The sequence below is a fragment of the Podarcis raffonei genome, chromosome 3, assembly GCF_027172205.1.
Source record: "Podarcis raffonei isolate rPodRaf1 chromosome 3, rPodRaf1.pri, whole genome shotgun sequence".
NCBI classification, from domain to species: Eukaryota; Metazoa; Chordata; class Lepidosauria; order Squamata; family Lacertidae; genus Podarcis; species Podarcis raffonei.
The window spans coordinates 2,033,982-2,049,881 of NC_070604.1; the positions used below are offsets into that span (position 1 = coordinate 2,033,982).

General features: G+C 43.8%; 1 protein-coding gene across 11 annotated transcripts in view; it reads right to left on the reverse strand.

The window, feature by feature from the left end:
- Window positions 1–15,900, reverse strand: part of RUNX2 (RUNX family transcription factor 2) — a 223,478-nt gene that overhangs the window by 117,071 nt on the left and 90,507 nt on the right. For all 11 annotated transcript variants that reach the window (XM_053380332.1, XM_053380335.1, XM_053380328.1 and 8 more), the window contains one exon: window positions 6,358–6,462. In XM_053380332.1, the coding sequence (XP_053236307.1) occupies window positions 6,358–6,462 (105 nt within the window). The remainder of the gene's footprint in view (window positions 1–6,357; window positions 6,463–15,900) is intronic.

A 15,900-nucleotide genomic window follows, 5' to 3' on the forward strand; every position in this document is an offset into this window, starting at 1 on the left:
CAAATTCCTATATACTATTATAATCTCAAGGTGGAGCCCTAAAAATTCGTCTATACCAGCTCAATCAAACCAAACAATTATTGAGACACAAAGACGAAATTTGGTGAGATCTTTCTTGTCATACCAGCTTCTACTGGCTTTATTTTTTGAACAAATCTAGAAATTATAATAAACTAACCTAATGAAGTAGTTTTGACTACTTGATTTTTAATGCCATTTTAAAAAATCATTTTCACTGAGGATCCAAAATTTCTTCTTTGATTACTGAGAGTGGCAAGAACAGGGCATTTCTGAAATGTAAGTGTTATGCCTATCGGGGTGGTTGCTGGAGAGCGGACAGGCAAGATCCCTCACTGGTCTTTTCAAAGGCTTTATTATTGGTGCAAAAACATTCACAATGCAGAACGCCTCTATTCCATGTCTTGCTCAGTCACTAGCAGAATCTGAGAGTGGGCGGTCCTTAAACTTTTCCCAGCAGAGCAGTCTCTTGACCCCCAGCCGACGCCTCCCCTCTCTGTGCGAAAGCCTACTGTGCAGGGCAGGCTTGGGTAAAGGGGGGCCTCCCTCCCCCCCGCTTTGCTCAGGCACGGTGCCTTGGCTCTCCTTGCATCCTCTGAGCCCTGCATCCCTTCCCCCCCGGAGGCGGGGCTTCCCTCCTCCGCTGAGGAAGTGCTGCTTCCCACGATCTTTGGAGGCTCCCTGTAATCCAGCTGCCCTTCCACTTCTCACCTCTGAGCCGATGGTAGTTCCCTGACAGTAAGTTAATCAAATTAAAGAATGTCCTTAGTTGGTTTAATCATAATATAAACAAAACAATATTGACAATTCACTGAGCTAAGTAGTCATAGCCCTGTTCCCATATTGTATTCTAAGGCTGCACATTTACCTTGGAGTGATTCCTTTACACTCATTGGGAGTGTACTTCAAGCATTTTTGGCCCCATCCTAAAGCAGCTAATACTAGTCAGGATACCCACATGTAGAACCATAAAACCACAGAATTGCAGAGTTCGAAGGGACCCCAAGGGCCATCTTGTCCAACCCCCTGCAATGCAAGTGCCTCAACACACGGTCCCCCATCCAATTTGAAACCAAACTAGACGCTGCTTAACTTGACAAATGTGCTAGCGCCACCCCTTATTCTGGACTTGGATCAAGACCAAGGAAAGGCTCTCTTACCACCACCTACTAGCAATAGTACAATCACATTTCACTCACAACAATTCATAGAGCCCAGTAGTCTTCACAAACTGTCATCAACTCTCCAACACTGAACCCCAGAGAGTGTTATCCTGGAGGGCAGGCCCCACAGACAAATCCTTGACTCATAGAACTGTGCCATAGGAAGGGACCCCCAGGATCATCTGGTCCAATCCGCTGGAATGCAGGAACCTGTTGCCCAATGTGGGACTCGAACCCATGTGCAGGGAAGGGCCTGTATACCATAAACAAGCCCACAGAACATGTTCAACCATTTCCTCCGCCCCAGAAACTTCACAACATTCAGTGTCAATCCTCCCAGCCCTGCACAAGCCACTCCAAAAATTGCAATGCCCCATCAAAACGCTGAACTTTCTAACCTGCCCTGCCCCTTTTTCAGTTTAAAAATCCAAAAATGATGGGCAAAAGGCATGGGGCCCCAAATCAGTACAAATCAATACAAATCTGAGGTTCTGCCTTCTCCTAACAAAAGCCGGCCCCTCGACAAAAATCCTGGATACACCCATGACAAAAGGGAAACACCCTCCTACCTACAGAACCCATCTCTCACTGCCTTTGCCATTTAGCTATGTTTAAACCAGCTTTTTATCTTCTGAACAAGAAGAACCTCAGTTCTCATCAGCCACAGCCACCATGGCCCAATTTGGGTCAGGGATTATGGGAGGTGTAGCTCATCAACATCTGGAGGGCCACAGGTTAGGCCCTTCCATTTAGTGTTGATTTTGTCCACATCTTCCATTCATTTTATTTATTTATAGTTTAAAGTAATTGTTCTTTTCCACAAGCATTCCCACAGCTTAAAATGAAACAACACAATAAAGCTCTTCTCAATAGTACCATGCTAATGTCTGCTATATGTTGCCATGGGAAAGGAAGATCCGTTAATGGCCAGGACTGCTTCCCCTTCTCATTGAGAAGGCAGCCCTGCTGTCTGAGGAAAACAATTCTGCAGAATCACCACCACATCACAGGGGAACATTTTGAGAGCAGCCATCACTCAGAGCAAATAATACCATAAACAGGAAGCTGTCTTCCATCAAGTCATATTGTGTTTCGCCAATAGCTGTAGAACAAGATTCACCAACTTTGCACATGAGGGCACCGTGACACCTGTGGAAGCCTTTACTGGCACACCTGAACAGGGTCCCCAGGGTCTGAGCTAGCCCTCCTAGAAAGAAAGTTATTCAGGAAAATGTGCACGGTCCCTTCTAAGCAATTTATGTGAAATAGGCTAGTCTGGCTGCTGTTGCTGCCTGTCAATCTTTGTAGCCAATAGGAATACTTGAGGTCCTAAAGAGCTGGTGTTTCCCACCTTCCATTTAGTGCCCTTTCACCACTTCTGTGTTATTTTCTAGTCCTTGGCGCCTCCCTTTTCCCCTGGCAACCAGGATGCATCTTTCCTATGGTAGGTTCATCTGAGACCAAGGAGTCTTTAGAAGTTATTCTTTTCCAAATAGTACCGAACAATCAGTGTGAGTGGATGTTAAAGAATCCCTCCTCCCCCCCCAAAGGCAAACTTTGCAAAGTGTCTTAGGTATTTTGATGTTGTTGGCATCCATCTGTCTTGAGAGACAATGGAGTGCATCTCCAGTGGTGAAGCAAAACTGCTGCATTAGCACCACCAAAGTGACCTCTCCTGGGGCACAAGCCTGGGCAGTGTGTCTGGAGGTCCTGGGCTGCCCAGATGATAAAATCCCCCTCTCTGACTCACTGATGGGGTCCGCAGGAAAGCAGAGCAAGGTGTTTGGCACCAGATCGTCTGCAGGAGTTGCTGGAAAGAGGTGTACAAGGCACCATGCAACTGCCTTAGGGACTGTACTGCAGATTTGTGAAGGGTTTACTCCTTAGCCTTTTCTTCTCCCCAAGACATCCTGCAAGGCAGCAGAGGTTTAGGATCAGAGTTTCCCTTCTCCTGCATGGGTTACATTCCCTGACTGACAACCCCCATTTGCCCCTCACTTCAGTCTACAGCATGTGCAGAAACTGCTTTATTGGTTTCATCTGCTCAGTCTGCCAGAGCCTGTATTCACGTGCAGTAATACAGTAATACAGTAATACAGAAGCAAAAGCTTCACCATGACTGTATTCTCTTTGTGGGTCCCCATGCCCCCATACGGCAACCATGTTTTATTTTCATTCTAATCCTGAAAATCGTTTGTTAAGCAAGTGCTTGCATATTAATTAATCAATTATTTCCATTGATTCCTATGAGAATATTTCTATCTTGTTCTCGACCACAGAATTCTGACTTCCAAATGACAGACAAAAGCGAAACCCAGGGAAACCCTCTGAAAACCTGGAAAAGGCTAACAAAGAAGGGAAAATGTTATCTTAATTGTCTTATCTCACCTCCTTCCCACCCCCTGGTTTCTGGCAAAACGACTGCCTCAAACCAATAGAACACAAAAAGTAAGGTTTGTTTAAGCCTGCTTATTTGTTTACACACAGATCCAGCTGTTTGGATATCTGAATCTGTGGTGTGTATAGCGAGACTTGGGTACTAATTCCTTGTGTTTGGATAAGTGAATTTTCCTACAAGTGCTTGGATAATGGGACCTACGTGCACTAGCAAAATTTCATACATGAATGTTCTTGCTACTGAAATGTTTGCTGCTTGCTAAGCATTCATTTGTTGTGCTGATGGGCAAATTTAGGCACAAATCTGTTCCTTTTGCTGCGCTTAAATATTGTCTGCCTGTTTGGAAATTTCCTGTTTCAAATGTATATCAGCACAGCGTTGCAGACTTCCAAACGGGAAGAACCAAATTAAATCCAGATGTAGAAACTTGTCAGTGTTTCACAAAGGACAAAATGCTTTCAAACTCACTAAGTGCTAGCAGTTGCAAACGAGAAAAGGGCCTTTTTCAAGAACAGCAAATTTAGCAGAGATGAATGAAAAAGACAGGAAGCTTCTCTGATACAAGGTGAAAACAGTCTTCAACATGAGCAGGCAAATTCCATATAGTTCAAGAACAGAAGAGACCCCAATATTTCTCCATTGTTAATCAGAGGGAAACATGAAGAAGGCGGCAGTTGGTGTAACACTGAAACAACTGAATTTGCACTCCTGTCAAGGTTTCATCAGCAATTACACATCAAATGCAAATAAATGACTAAGATGCTTCCATCAGAAGCATTTATCTGATTTTAATGTGATTACTCTTCAAATAATCATTAATTTCTTAATACGATTAACTGTTAGTATCCTTCCGTAATTCCAGTCCGGGACAAATATTAGGGCCAAACATCCTTGCCTTGCCCTGCTCCACGGCAGCCCCCCTTTCCCTTTCTGCATTGGCTTGGAACTTCAGTCCCAGGTTATGTTAAACCAGAGCTCCTAATTTTATCTGAACCAAGGAATTCTGCCTGAATGACAGTTAGCAACCAGAATAATAAGCCTGGCTTCTCGTTCTGGTTAGTTAACTGAGATTCACCTGGATGCCTGAAGGATCCTGTTCCTCATTCCCACTGTCTCATTCTTTGGCAGCTGTACCAGGGCTGGTCGCATCGCAAATGACTTCTTCATTTTACACATAGCAGCCCACCTCATTGTTTTCTTTCTTCAGCTGGGATTAAGCTATCATTCCCAAATTCAGATGTAATGGGAGACTCTGGCTTAATAAACTCTGACAAAGTCAGCTCATGACAGGGGGCAGTTGTGGTGGGGAGCAAATTAGGAGTACTTGGTTCCCAACACTCATTCTTGGTGCCATAAACCTCAGCTGTATAAAGCCAGGAAAGATCATCTGAGTGCAGACAATTCCTAAGCATCAATTAAAGGTTGCTAGTTCAGTCCTATTACAGTATATTGCCATGTTCTTTATTCCCAAGGGCTCTATCATGATTCCATTGTTAAAGCTGGATTCTGTACTAAGAAAATCTAATTATACATGACATAATTAAGTAGTAGAAGAGTAAAAATAATTGCCTGTAATAGGGGAAAATGTATTCAGAAGCATACAATGATGTTCGTGCCACGTTCCACATATCTGAATGCTTTTTCCTTTACAAAACAGTGAGCATATTTGCTCAGGTTCTGGAAAATGGCATCTGAAGGTGCATCTAAGTAATTACAATAACATTAACACAACCCTATAAAGACTTAATCTCGAACAATTCACACCTCATTAATGAGATGCAAAGTAAAAACCCTTGCTTCCTGGTCTTACTGGATTAAGCAGGGGGTGAGATCTGCCTGACCTTCAGTGCCAGTCCTTCTAGGCCAGGGGTCAGCAACCTTTTTCAGCCGTGGGCCGGTCCACCATCCCTCAGATCATGTGGGGGGCCGGACTATATTTTTTTGGGAGGGGATGACTGAATTCCTATGCCCAACAAATAACCCAGAGATGCATTTTAAATAAAAGGACACATTCTACTCATGTAAAAACACCAGGCAGGCCCCACAAATAACCCAGAGATGTGTTTTAAATAAAAGGACACATTCTACTCATGTAAAAACATGCTGATTCTTGAACTGTCCGCGGGCCGGATAGAGAAGGCGATTGGGCCGCATCCGGCCCCTGGGCCTTAGGTTGCCTACGCCTGTTCTAGGCCACAGGGACATTATCACAAAAGGGCCCAGGCGACTGAAGTCTTGGGTTCTCAAAATATTGGACTGTTTATTGAATACACTTGCCTTAAAACAGACTATGGGAACCTAGCACGGACACACACACACACACACACACACACACACCCCTCAGCATTTTGCAAAGCAGTGTCCACACAGTATGGGCAAATTTTAACCAAGCTAGGAAAACCCCTAACAAAGGGAAAGTGGGCATGGATAAAATTGGCCAGAACCATGTGGATGTCACTTCACCCAAACAGCAAACTTGTGAGGACACAGCCTGAATTCCAGGAGGAAAACACATTGCTTGGATGATGCAAGAATTCAGTCTGAGCACCATGAGCTTCCAATGAAGTCCTCTGAAGTCCCATTACTGGAATGGCCCACCTATGCTCTAAACTTGGAACAATTTGCCTAAATCACAGTGAGGTCTCCACAAGAGAGAGAACCGGGCTTGGAATAGGAGATGAAGAAATAGTATCATACACTGAAGGTGATGGCAGCCATTTACTTCCACAAATGAAGTGCACCAGACTCCAGATCACAAGCAGAGAACAGTGTACTTACTCCTTGGTTCTCTGGGTCCATCCACTGTCACCTTGATGGCTCTGTGGTACGTAGCCACTTGGGGGGGATTTGTAAGAACTGTTATTGTCAAGGTAAAACTCTTCCCTGTAAGGAACAGTGAAAACAAGGGGAAGGGGAAAGGAAAAGAATGAGTATAAAAATATGGTTGCTTGAGAAACCATCTACAGCACTCAGAATCCCAATCAGCAGAAGATGGCCTGGTGGGATTGAGCCACTTACCTGGCCTTCTGGCAGGTGGGTCCCACAGCGGTGCTAGGAGTACTGAGGTTGAGGCAGTGGGAAAGCACCAGCAAAGCCAGTTGTGCGCTCCTTTTCATGCAGCTGTACCACCTTGCCCCTCTGCAGTGGCGTAGCCTGGGGGGTGCAGGGGGGGCCGAGCACAACATCTGGGGGTTAGGGTTAGGGGGCGCAAATTCACAGGTTAGGGGGCGCAAATCCACGGGTTAGGGGTGCAAATTACTTGCCTTGCCCCGGGTGCTGACAACCCACGCTACGCCACTGCCCCTCTGCCTCCCCCTAAGCAGCAGTGATGCTCTTGCCAGGAAGTCAAGTAGGTGCCTCTGTCCCGTCAAGCTGGCTGCTACTGAGCCCAATTATCATCAAACTCGAAGCCCCAGTGGAACAAGGAAACATTATGCTGCTGTGGTTTCACTCTAACGTTTGGAACTCATTTTTTTTAAATTGAAATATCAGGTGGTGAAATAATAGTGGAGAAATTATTACAGGCTTCTTCTTCTTTTTTGCAATGAATGTCAATCAGCAGGCTTTATGCCCATTACTGCTTTGAGGCAGTAATGTCCAGACAGCAGCATTCAGCAACATAATACACAACTAGCATAAGAGGAGCTGAGCAGAGAAAGGAAGGTTTGGGTCTCCCCTGAGACACACAGCTGGGGGCTAAGACCAGTCCAGCAGCGGCTCTGCCAACTATGGTACCCAAGGTAGGCGAGCACTACCCAGACCCTCCAAGTGTCCCTATTTTCCAGGGACAGGCCCAGATTTACAGAAGCTGTCCCGCTTTTCCTTAGGACGCCCCTATTTTCATCCGAGGAATTTTGGAGGGCATGCTAGCCCTCATACTCCCAGAGGAGAGGACTGCTGAAACTAGAGTCCTCTGGGTCTTTCCCAGGAATGTTTTTGCTCACGTAACAGGGCCTCTGACAAAGATAAGCCAGGAATATAAACAGGAACACTTCAGAAATGGGGCAAACATCATTTCTTTTACATAGAACATGATATACAAGGTGCGTTTCGCGCTGTTCTGCAAAATAACATAAGCAACTAGCGGGCCCCTGCTCCAAGAAGCTAACAACAGAGAAAAGGTTTGTCCCAGCCTGAACAGGACCAGGAAGAGGAGCTCCATGGGGGAAATCCCAGTGGGAAAGAAATAGAAAAGAGATGTCTCCTAATGAAGCAGAAAGGTGCCATATGATGTTTGGTGCTGCCTGATCATGGCACTAAAATTGCAAACCACAAGGCAAGAAAGAGCTTTTCTCTCAGTATGGAAGGTAGCTGACAGACTCCAGGAACACCAAAGGGAGCCCCTCCTCATTTTTATAATTCAATCCAAGTGTGGGGATAGAGCAAGCAGACAGCAAGCAGGCAGGAGGGGGGCTGCAGGCAAGGAAACTGCTCAACAGTTGGGCAGCCAAGGCTCTCTTTCCACCAGTGGCTCTGCTTTTAAGAGGAACAAGCATTGCTTGGGGTTCTTATGCAGAGGGGCTGAGGAACACTAAACATTACCATATTTATTCCCACAAGTCCTGCCTTACGTCTTTCTGAACGGGGAACAAGGCATGTGATTCAGTGTAGTAAGGTCATGGCCAGCACTGATTGAACTGCAATAACTTACTCTGAGCAGAATGCCAAGTTCCACGCAAGCATTTACACCAGTGTAAAACTCTTGAGTAGAATTACTGTTCACTGCACTGTGCAGCTGAAATGAATTTTATGTTATTTTACATCCCATTGTTTCACTATTTAATTTGTCCATTACAATATGTGAAAAGAATAAATATTGCTCCCGGGAGCCATCAAACAGGGAGCTAGTGTCTCCTGCTTTTAATATGCCTGTAGTCATAATATGATATCATCATTACTGGAACAATCTATAGAACTCTTCTTTCTTTCTTTCTTTCTTTCTTTCTTAAATACCTATCCAGTGTGAAGTTGCTTTGCATGTATAAAATGTGATCTATTTCACAACTGCAAGGTAGCATGCAATGCAGTGCAAAATTGCAACTGTTAAAAAGACAAAACTATATAGAAAGGGAGAAAGAAAAGGGGACAGGATCTGAATGCACCTTTAGTCATGCAAGACTGTGGTCTCTATCTGTTCTGCAGAGTCACTGCTCTAATCACTTAGATATGCAACTGTTAATCATTTCAGATAGTCAAAACTGCAAACTGTTTCAAGACAGGAAAAGGTGGGCGTGCAACAGTGACTCAATAAAGCCGTCAGCAATCTCATGCCTATGGCTCATTTAGGCCGTCTTTTTACCAGAATCTTAAAAAGGTCTTTTTCTCTTTAAACGGTCACTCTTTTCCTCCCCCCTCCCCTTCTGCCTTGTCTCTGCCTTGTCAGTATTAAATCAAAACCCAACTCTTAAACAATATGTAGCAGCACAAAACTTAATAGAGTCTTTTCCAAGTCTAATACAAAGCAAGCGCGCAGATGCGTGTCTGTGTGTTCATTTCGTATTAGGGTACATAAATAAAACAGAACAGGTCTGTTGCTGTCAACTCTAGTAAGCAAGCTTTCCTTCACAATCCACCTCTCTAAACTTGCTTCAGACCTACAGCATTCGTTAACAGACATGTGCTTCAGAACATCTTGGACATAGAGAGGAGAGAGAGAATGAATATGACTGTAAATCTTTCAAGGGAATGAAATATTTCTATCCCAGTACTAGGACACAGCATTTTCAGGAAAATCTGTGATTTAGAACACAAATAATGTTTATTTCGCTCATTACAGAAATGGAACACTTAAGGAGAAGTGACCTATCACTAAGCGACATCCTCTGAGAAGTATGAAGCTGGAGGAGAAACAGTTATTGTTTTAATCTTAACTATTCCGTTTTTCAACAGATCAGCCTTTGGGCATGGCTAACCTTATTGTTGACCACTGGTTTGTGATTGATGTTATTTGTGGTGTTTTATTTAATTCCTTATTTTAAATTTTCATCTTCCAACAACAACACTCTTCAACACGCCAGAGGCAAGCAAGTCTTTGATCCTGGCTAGTAAGAACAACCCCTGCTGTCCAGAGGGAGGTTCATTGCTACCACTAAATCAGGATGCCAGCAAAACCCTCAGTGGATTTTTAGGAGAGGGGTTTCCTCTATTTACCAGTAAACTCCGGCCAAGTTCTTTTCCTTGCCACCAGCCCTGCCATTATCCCCCATCCCCCTATTTTTTTACAGGAAAATCAAGGATGCCATTTTAAAATTCCTTCCTTGCATGTGCTGCCTCCACCTACGCCTCCTTATGCCCAAGAAGAGAAAAGGGAAGCTCCCATCACCTTGTTCCAACCACTTTTTCGATCCTGGCTAACCAGAACTGATTTAAAACAAACAATATTTTTGTCAAAAATTGCTGTGCAAGGCTTGGAAAAAGACAGGTGTTCGTATAACTGGGGTGGGGGTTGAGGGGACTGATCCTGCCCAAAACATTTTAAAATCAATGCTGCATTCTCTGTATCCTAGTGTAACTGAAAGCTCCCTGCACCATCTTAAATGCTGATCTTCTTATTCTGATATTGTATTCAAAAGACACATAATGAAAAGTGGGAATATACTTTAGCTGGACATCTTTTTTAAAAGACTGCTAATAAATTTGGCTTGGAATTCAGGAACCTGGCTTTGCTCACATAAATGAAAGAGTGTTGGGGTTAAAAAAAGAGAAGTGATAAAACTTCATAAAACTTAGGGAAGTGCTGGGTGAGATCCCATGGACAGTAATACTAAAAGGAAAGGGAGTTCAGGATGGCTGGGAGTTTGTAAAGAGGGAGATAGTAAAAGCACAACTTCAGGCAATACCAATGAGACGGAAACATGGAAGGTGCCTAAAGAAGCCAGGGTGGCTATCTAAAGAACTTTTAACTGAGTTAAGATTAAAAAAGGATGTGTACAAAAAATGGAAAAGGGGGGAAACCACCAAAGAGGAATTCAAACAAATAGCCAGCACGTGTAGACACAAAGTCAGAAAAGCTAAAGCACAGAATGAACTCAGGCTTGCTAGAGAGGTTAAAAGCAACAAAAAAGGCTTTTATGGGTATGTCCATAGCAAAAGGAAGAACAAAGAAACAGTGGGGTCACTCAGAGGAGAAGATGGTGAAATGCAAACAGGGGACACAGAAAGGGCTGAACTCCTCAATGCCTTCTTTGCCTCAGTCTTCGCCGATAAAGAAAACAATGCCCGACCTGAAGAATTTGGAGCAAATGATTCAGCAGAGGAAACACAGCCCAGAATAACTAAGGAGATAGTACAAGACTACTTGGCTAGTCTAGATGTATTCAAGTCTCCAGGGCCAGATGAACTGCATCCAAGAGTATTAAGAGAACTGGCAGATGTGATTTCAGAACCACTGGCAGTCATCTTTGAGAATTCCTGGAGAACAGGCGAAGTCCCGGCAGACTGGAGGAGGGCAAATGTTGTCCCTATTTTCAAAAAGGGGAAAAGAGAGGACCCAAATAATTACCGCCCAGTCAGTCTGACATCAATACCAGGGAAGATTCTGGAGCAGATCATTAAGCAAACAGTCTGTGAGCACCTAGAAAGGAATGCTGTGATCACCAATAGTCAGCATGGATTTCTGAAAAATAAGTCATGTCAGACTAACCTGATCTCGTTTTTTGACAGAATTACAAGCCTGGTAGATGAAGGGAACGCAGTGGATGTAGCCTACCTTGATTTCAGCAAGGCATTTGACAAGGTGCCCCATGATATTCTTGTAAAGAAGCTGGTAAAATGTGGTCTTGACTATGCTACCACTCAGTGGATTTGTAACTGGCTGACTGACCGAACCCAAAGGGTGCTCATCAATGGTTCCTCTTCATCCTGGAGAAGAGTGACTAGTGGGGTGCCACAGGGTTCTGTCTTGGGCCCGGTCTTATTCAACATCTTTATCAACGACTTGGATGATGGACTCAAGGGCATCCTGATCAAATTTGCAGATGAGACCAAACTGGGAGGGGTGGCTAACACCCCAGAGGACAGGATCACACTTCAAAACGACCTTGACAGATTAGAGAACTGGGCCAAAACAAACAAGATGAATTTTAACAGGGAGAAATGTAAAGTATTGCACTTGGGCCAAAAAAATGAGAGGCACAAATACAAGATGGGTGACACCTGGCTTGAGAGCAGTACATGTGAAAAGGATCTAGGAGTCTTGGTGGACCACAAACTAGACATGAGCCAACAGTGTGACGCGGCAGCTAAAAAAGCCAATGCAATTCTGGGCTGCATCAATTGGAGTATAGCATCTAGATCAAGGGAAGTAATAGTGCCACTGTATTCTGCTCTGGTCAGACCTCACCTGGAGTACTGTGTCCAGTTCTGGGCACCACAGTTCAAGAAGGACACTGACAAACTGGAACGTGTCCAGAGGAGGGCAACCAAAATGGTCAAAGGCCTGGAAATGATGCCTTATGAGGAACGGCTAAGGGAGCTGGGCATGTTTAGCCTGGAGAAGAGGAGGTTAAGGGGTGATATGATAGGCATGTTCAAATATATAAAAGGATGTCACATAGAGGAGGGAGAAAGGTTGTTTCCTGCTGCTCCAGAGAAGCGGACACGGAGCAATGGATCCAAACTGCAGGAAAGAAGATTCCACCTAAACATTAGGAAGAACTTCCTGACAGTAAGAGCTGTTCGACAGTGGAATTTGCTGCCAAGGAGTGTGGTGGAGTCTCCTTCTTTGGAGGTCTTTAAGCAGAGGCTTGACAACCATATGTCAGGGTCTAAAATGCAAAAATACCTCTAGCAAAGCCTTGAATATATAAAATATTAAGATGCTTGGTCTGTTTTGATACATTCTACATAATCAAAATACATATTAGTATACACATTTGCCAACTGTATTTCTTGTTATATCAGAGAAAACACTGTGTTTTATGAGGATCTATAGTCATGCCGAAGATAAAAGTCATGATCCAGCCTAAAGCTAAGCACTTTTTAGTCCCATTGGAGTCACTAAAGGCACAATCGTAACACCACTTACTTGGAAATAAGCATCATTGACTTCAATGGGACTCACCTCTGAGTAGACTTAGATTGCATCATAAAGCATTTGCTGAAATCTCTCACAGTAAAATCACTGCGACTTTAAAAATGCCTGACTTTTGCTAGATCCTGACCAGATTCTCTCCGCACCAGCTCCTTCCCACATTCTTTTTACTGGTTCCTCTGTGGCCTTGAAATTTACTTCTGGTAGCTAATTACTAATTTTAGTGTTCTTTTTATGAACCTCGCTGGCTCAGAAGTCATCTGGCACCACTCCTTTAGTGCACCCCCATACTGGGCATTCTTTGTCATTAACACATCTGGGTGTAGTTGAACCTCTCTGCTGAAGAGAGAAATGACCCTACAAGCGCACAGGGCAGATTCTGCAGTCAGATGCTGTTGCAATTAATTTACAGACCAAATATCTTAATCATAAGTATTTGCACCGATATGTGTGTCCACAAGTCAGGCAGTAACTCTACAAAGATGGTAGAATGTCTTGCTGGTTGCAGCAGTAAATACTCCAATCTTAACCACTTATCTACCAGTGCAGTAAAAGGAAGTTAAGTAATGACATCCACTGAGCTACAATTCCCCCTCCACAAAGACTCCTGGAAACTGAAGTTGATAAAGCTGAGAATTCTCTGTTAAAGGTTCCTTGCCCCTCTAAGAGTGCTACAGTTTCCTGAGGGGAGGAAATTACTACAAAGCTAACATATATTAGATGCCATACTACAGGGCTGGGGGGCCATGACCCCTCAGCTGTCTTTGGACTCCCGCTGCCAACACCACAGACCACTGGCCATCCTCTTTGGGGGTGACCAGGAGGTGGCGTCCCACAACACCTGAAGGAGCACAGTTTCCCCACCCCTGCTCTGCAGGAAATCAAGGAGCATCTCCTTCTTGACTCTGAACAATATTGGGATATCTTCTAATTAATGGCCTGCTGTGTTATAAAACATTCTAGGAGGTAAAGTGTCTGTGGGCAGTAAGGCTGGGAGACTATTGTATAGACCTTCCTGACTACAGCCAGCAGCGTTTGAAATGAATCATAGAGTTGGAAGGGACCGAAGGGCCATCTAGTCCAACCCCCTGCAACGCAAGAATCTCAGCTCAAGCATCCAGGACAGGTGGCAATCTAACCTCTGCTTAAAAACCTCCAAGGAAGGAGAGTCCACAACCTCCCAAGGGAGTCCATTCCACTGTCTAACAGCTCTTACTGTCAGAAAGTTCTTCCTGATGCTTAGTCAGGAACTTTCTTGCAACTTGAAGCCATGGGTTCAAGTCCTGCCCTCCAGAGCAGGAGGAAACAAGCTTGCTCCCTCTTCCATGTGACAGCCCTTCAGATATTTGAAGAGGCCGATCACATAGCCACTCAGTCTCCTCTTTTCCAGGCTAAACAGACCCAGCTCCTTAAACCGTTCCGTATAAGGCATGGTTCAATCGAAGTGGCAATTTGCAACTCACCACTGCTGCTGGACTGCGTCACCTTGTAAAAAGACGAGCGGCACATGCAATCTGCTTCTCCCCGTCCCTACCCACTTTCTTTCACTCCTTGCCTCCACTGCAGCATCCAGGGGGCCACATCAAGTGGCTGAGACAAAGCTGTAGTGGCAACAGGAAGGTGGAGTAGGGAACAGTTGGGCAGACCTCCCTAACTAGATTAGATAAGGAAGCTGAAAGAGTCTGTGGACGGGAGTCTCTGGGGCTGTGCAAAGGCTGCAGAACGCACTGCCCTTGGATGCTTGCATGTGCCTGGTCCTTTTCTGGAAGTACTGCAAAGCTTTTGAGTTAGTCTGATCTTTGGTTGCCAGGGCAATGTTTTCAACTGCGTGTGAAGTTCTAGCTCATGTTTTATTTTGCCTTATTTTCATTTTCATTTTCATATTATACATGTGTTTCATATTGTTACCTGCCCTGCTCCAATAAATAGAAACGTCTACTTAGCCCAGAACATTCTTGCTATGTTTATAGCACATGAGCTCCTGTTTACTACTACTGTTTCCTTTCCTTCTATTTTAAGCAGTGCTATAAAAATCCATCATTAATGATAACTTTTTCTTTCGTGCTCTCTGCTCTGTGTCTGAGAGACAAGTCTGGACCAATTTCTCCATCGTGCCTCTGGCAGCAGAATGGAGCTAGCATTTCAGATCCTCTACCAAATCCCGGCTGCTTCAAAGGAAAAACCCTACTTTCTTCCGTTAAGATCATAAGAAATATAGGAGGAGGGGGTCAGCTCTGTTTGGACATAATTACACTTCATCAAAAGAAGCTTTCTTCATCTTCCATGCGTGAAAAGTCTGCAAGCAGTTAAGTCTGTCTCTCCCCCCCCTTCTTTCTTTCTTTTTTTTAATATAAAAATTGCTATTTGGGAAAGTAGCCAAAACTTGGAAAGCCAATATAGTAAAACTTTGCACATACCCTTTGTTATCCTTTGAAGTTTCTTAAATAAATATGTTGAGAGTTTGTAAAATACACTATCACTTTTCGTAAATTTTACTCATTGATCACAGAAAGCTTCTCATCCATGGGAGGTAAGAGTGAGGGATACTCACTGTGATTTTTTTATATACTCACTTCATTTCCTACTGTTTAATAAATGTATATCATAGGTTTCAAATGAGTTTTAGAGCAGACAAGGGCTACATCAGATTTCTGTTCTTTTCCAGCACCAGTCTTGTGCTGTAACTACTGTACTTCTGTTGCAGGCTATCTTGAAATAGATGCCAAAAAACCTTCAAGCTCAATCAATTAACATAAAGACAAAACATAATTTTAAAACAATACATTAAAATAAGAAAGGGGGAAAATATTTTTTATCAAATTATCTGTGCAATAGAAGTGCTCTTTATTATATAGCTTTGAAATAGATTTAAAAGATTACATGATTGGCCACATTCCTAAAATAAAAACCATTCACTGGGAACAGCCCTTGCTAAATAACTTTTACCAATTTTTTCATTTATTTTATTTTATTTATTGAATTTATATACCGCCTATTCCCTCAGGTCTCAGGGTGGTTCACAAATGGTTAAGATAGTAACAATGACCCCTCTGATTGAAACAATTGAAGCAGTCCCCAGAACAGTGATTCTGGCCCCTATCACAGATTTGCATTTATGTTAATTACATGCCTCAGAAAAGCCTGGTTCCTATTTTTGCACAACTTGTTCTATAGGGCACCACAGAGCGAGAGTGCTGGGCCAAGGTGGCCAAAGGACCCCAACCCCTGGGCTGAAGCAGCAGCCTTGCCTGGCTAGAGGGAAGGGAAGGGTCAGTCTTTGCCCAGCCAGG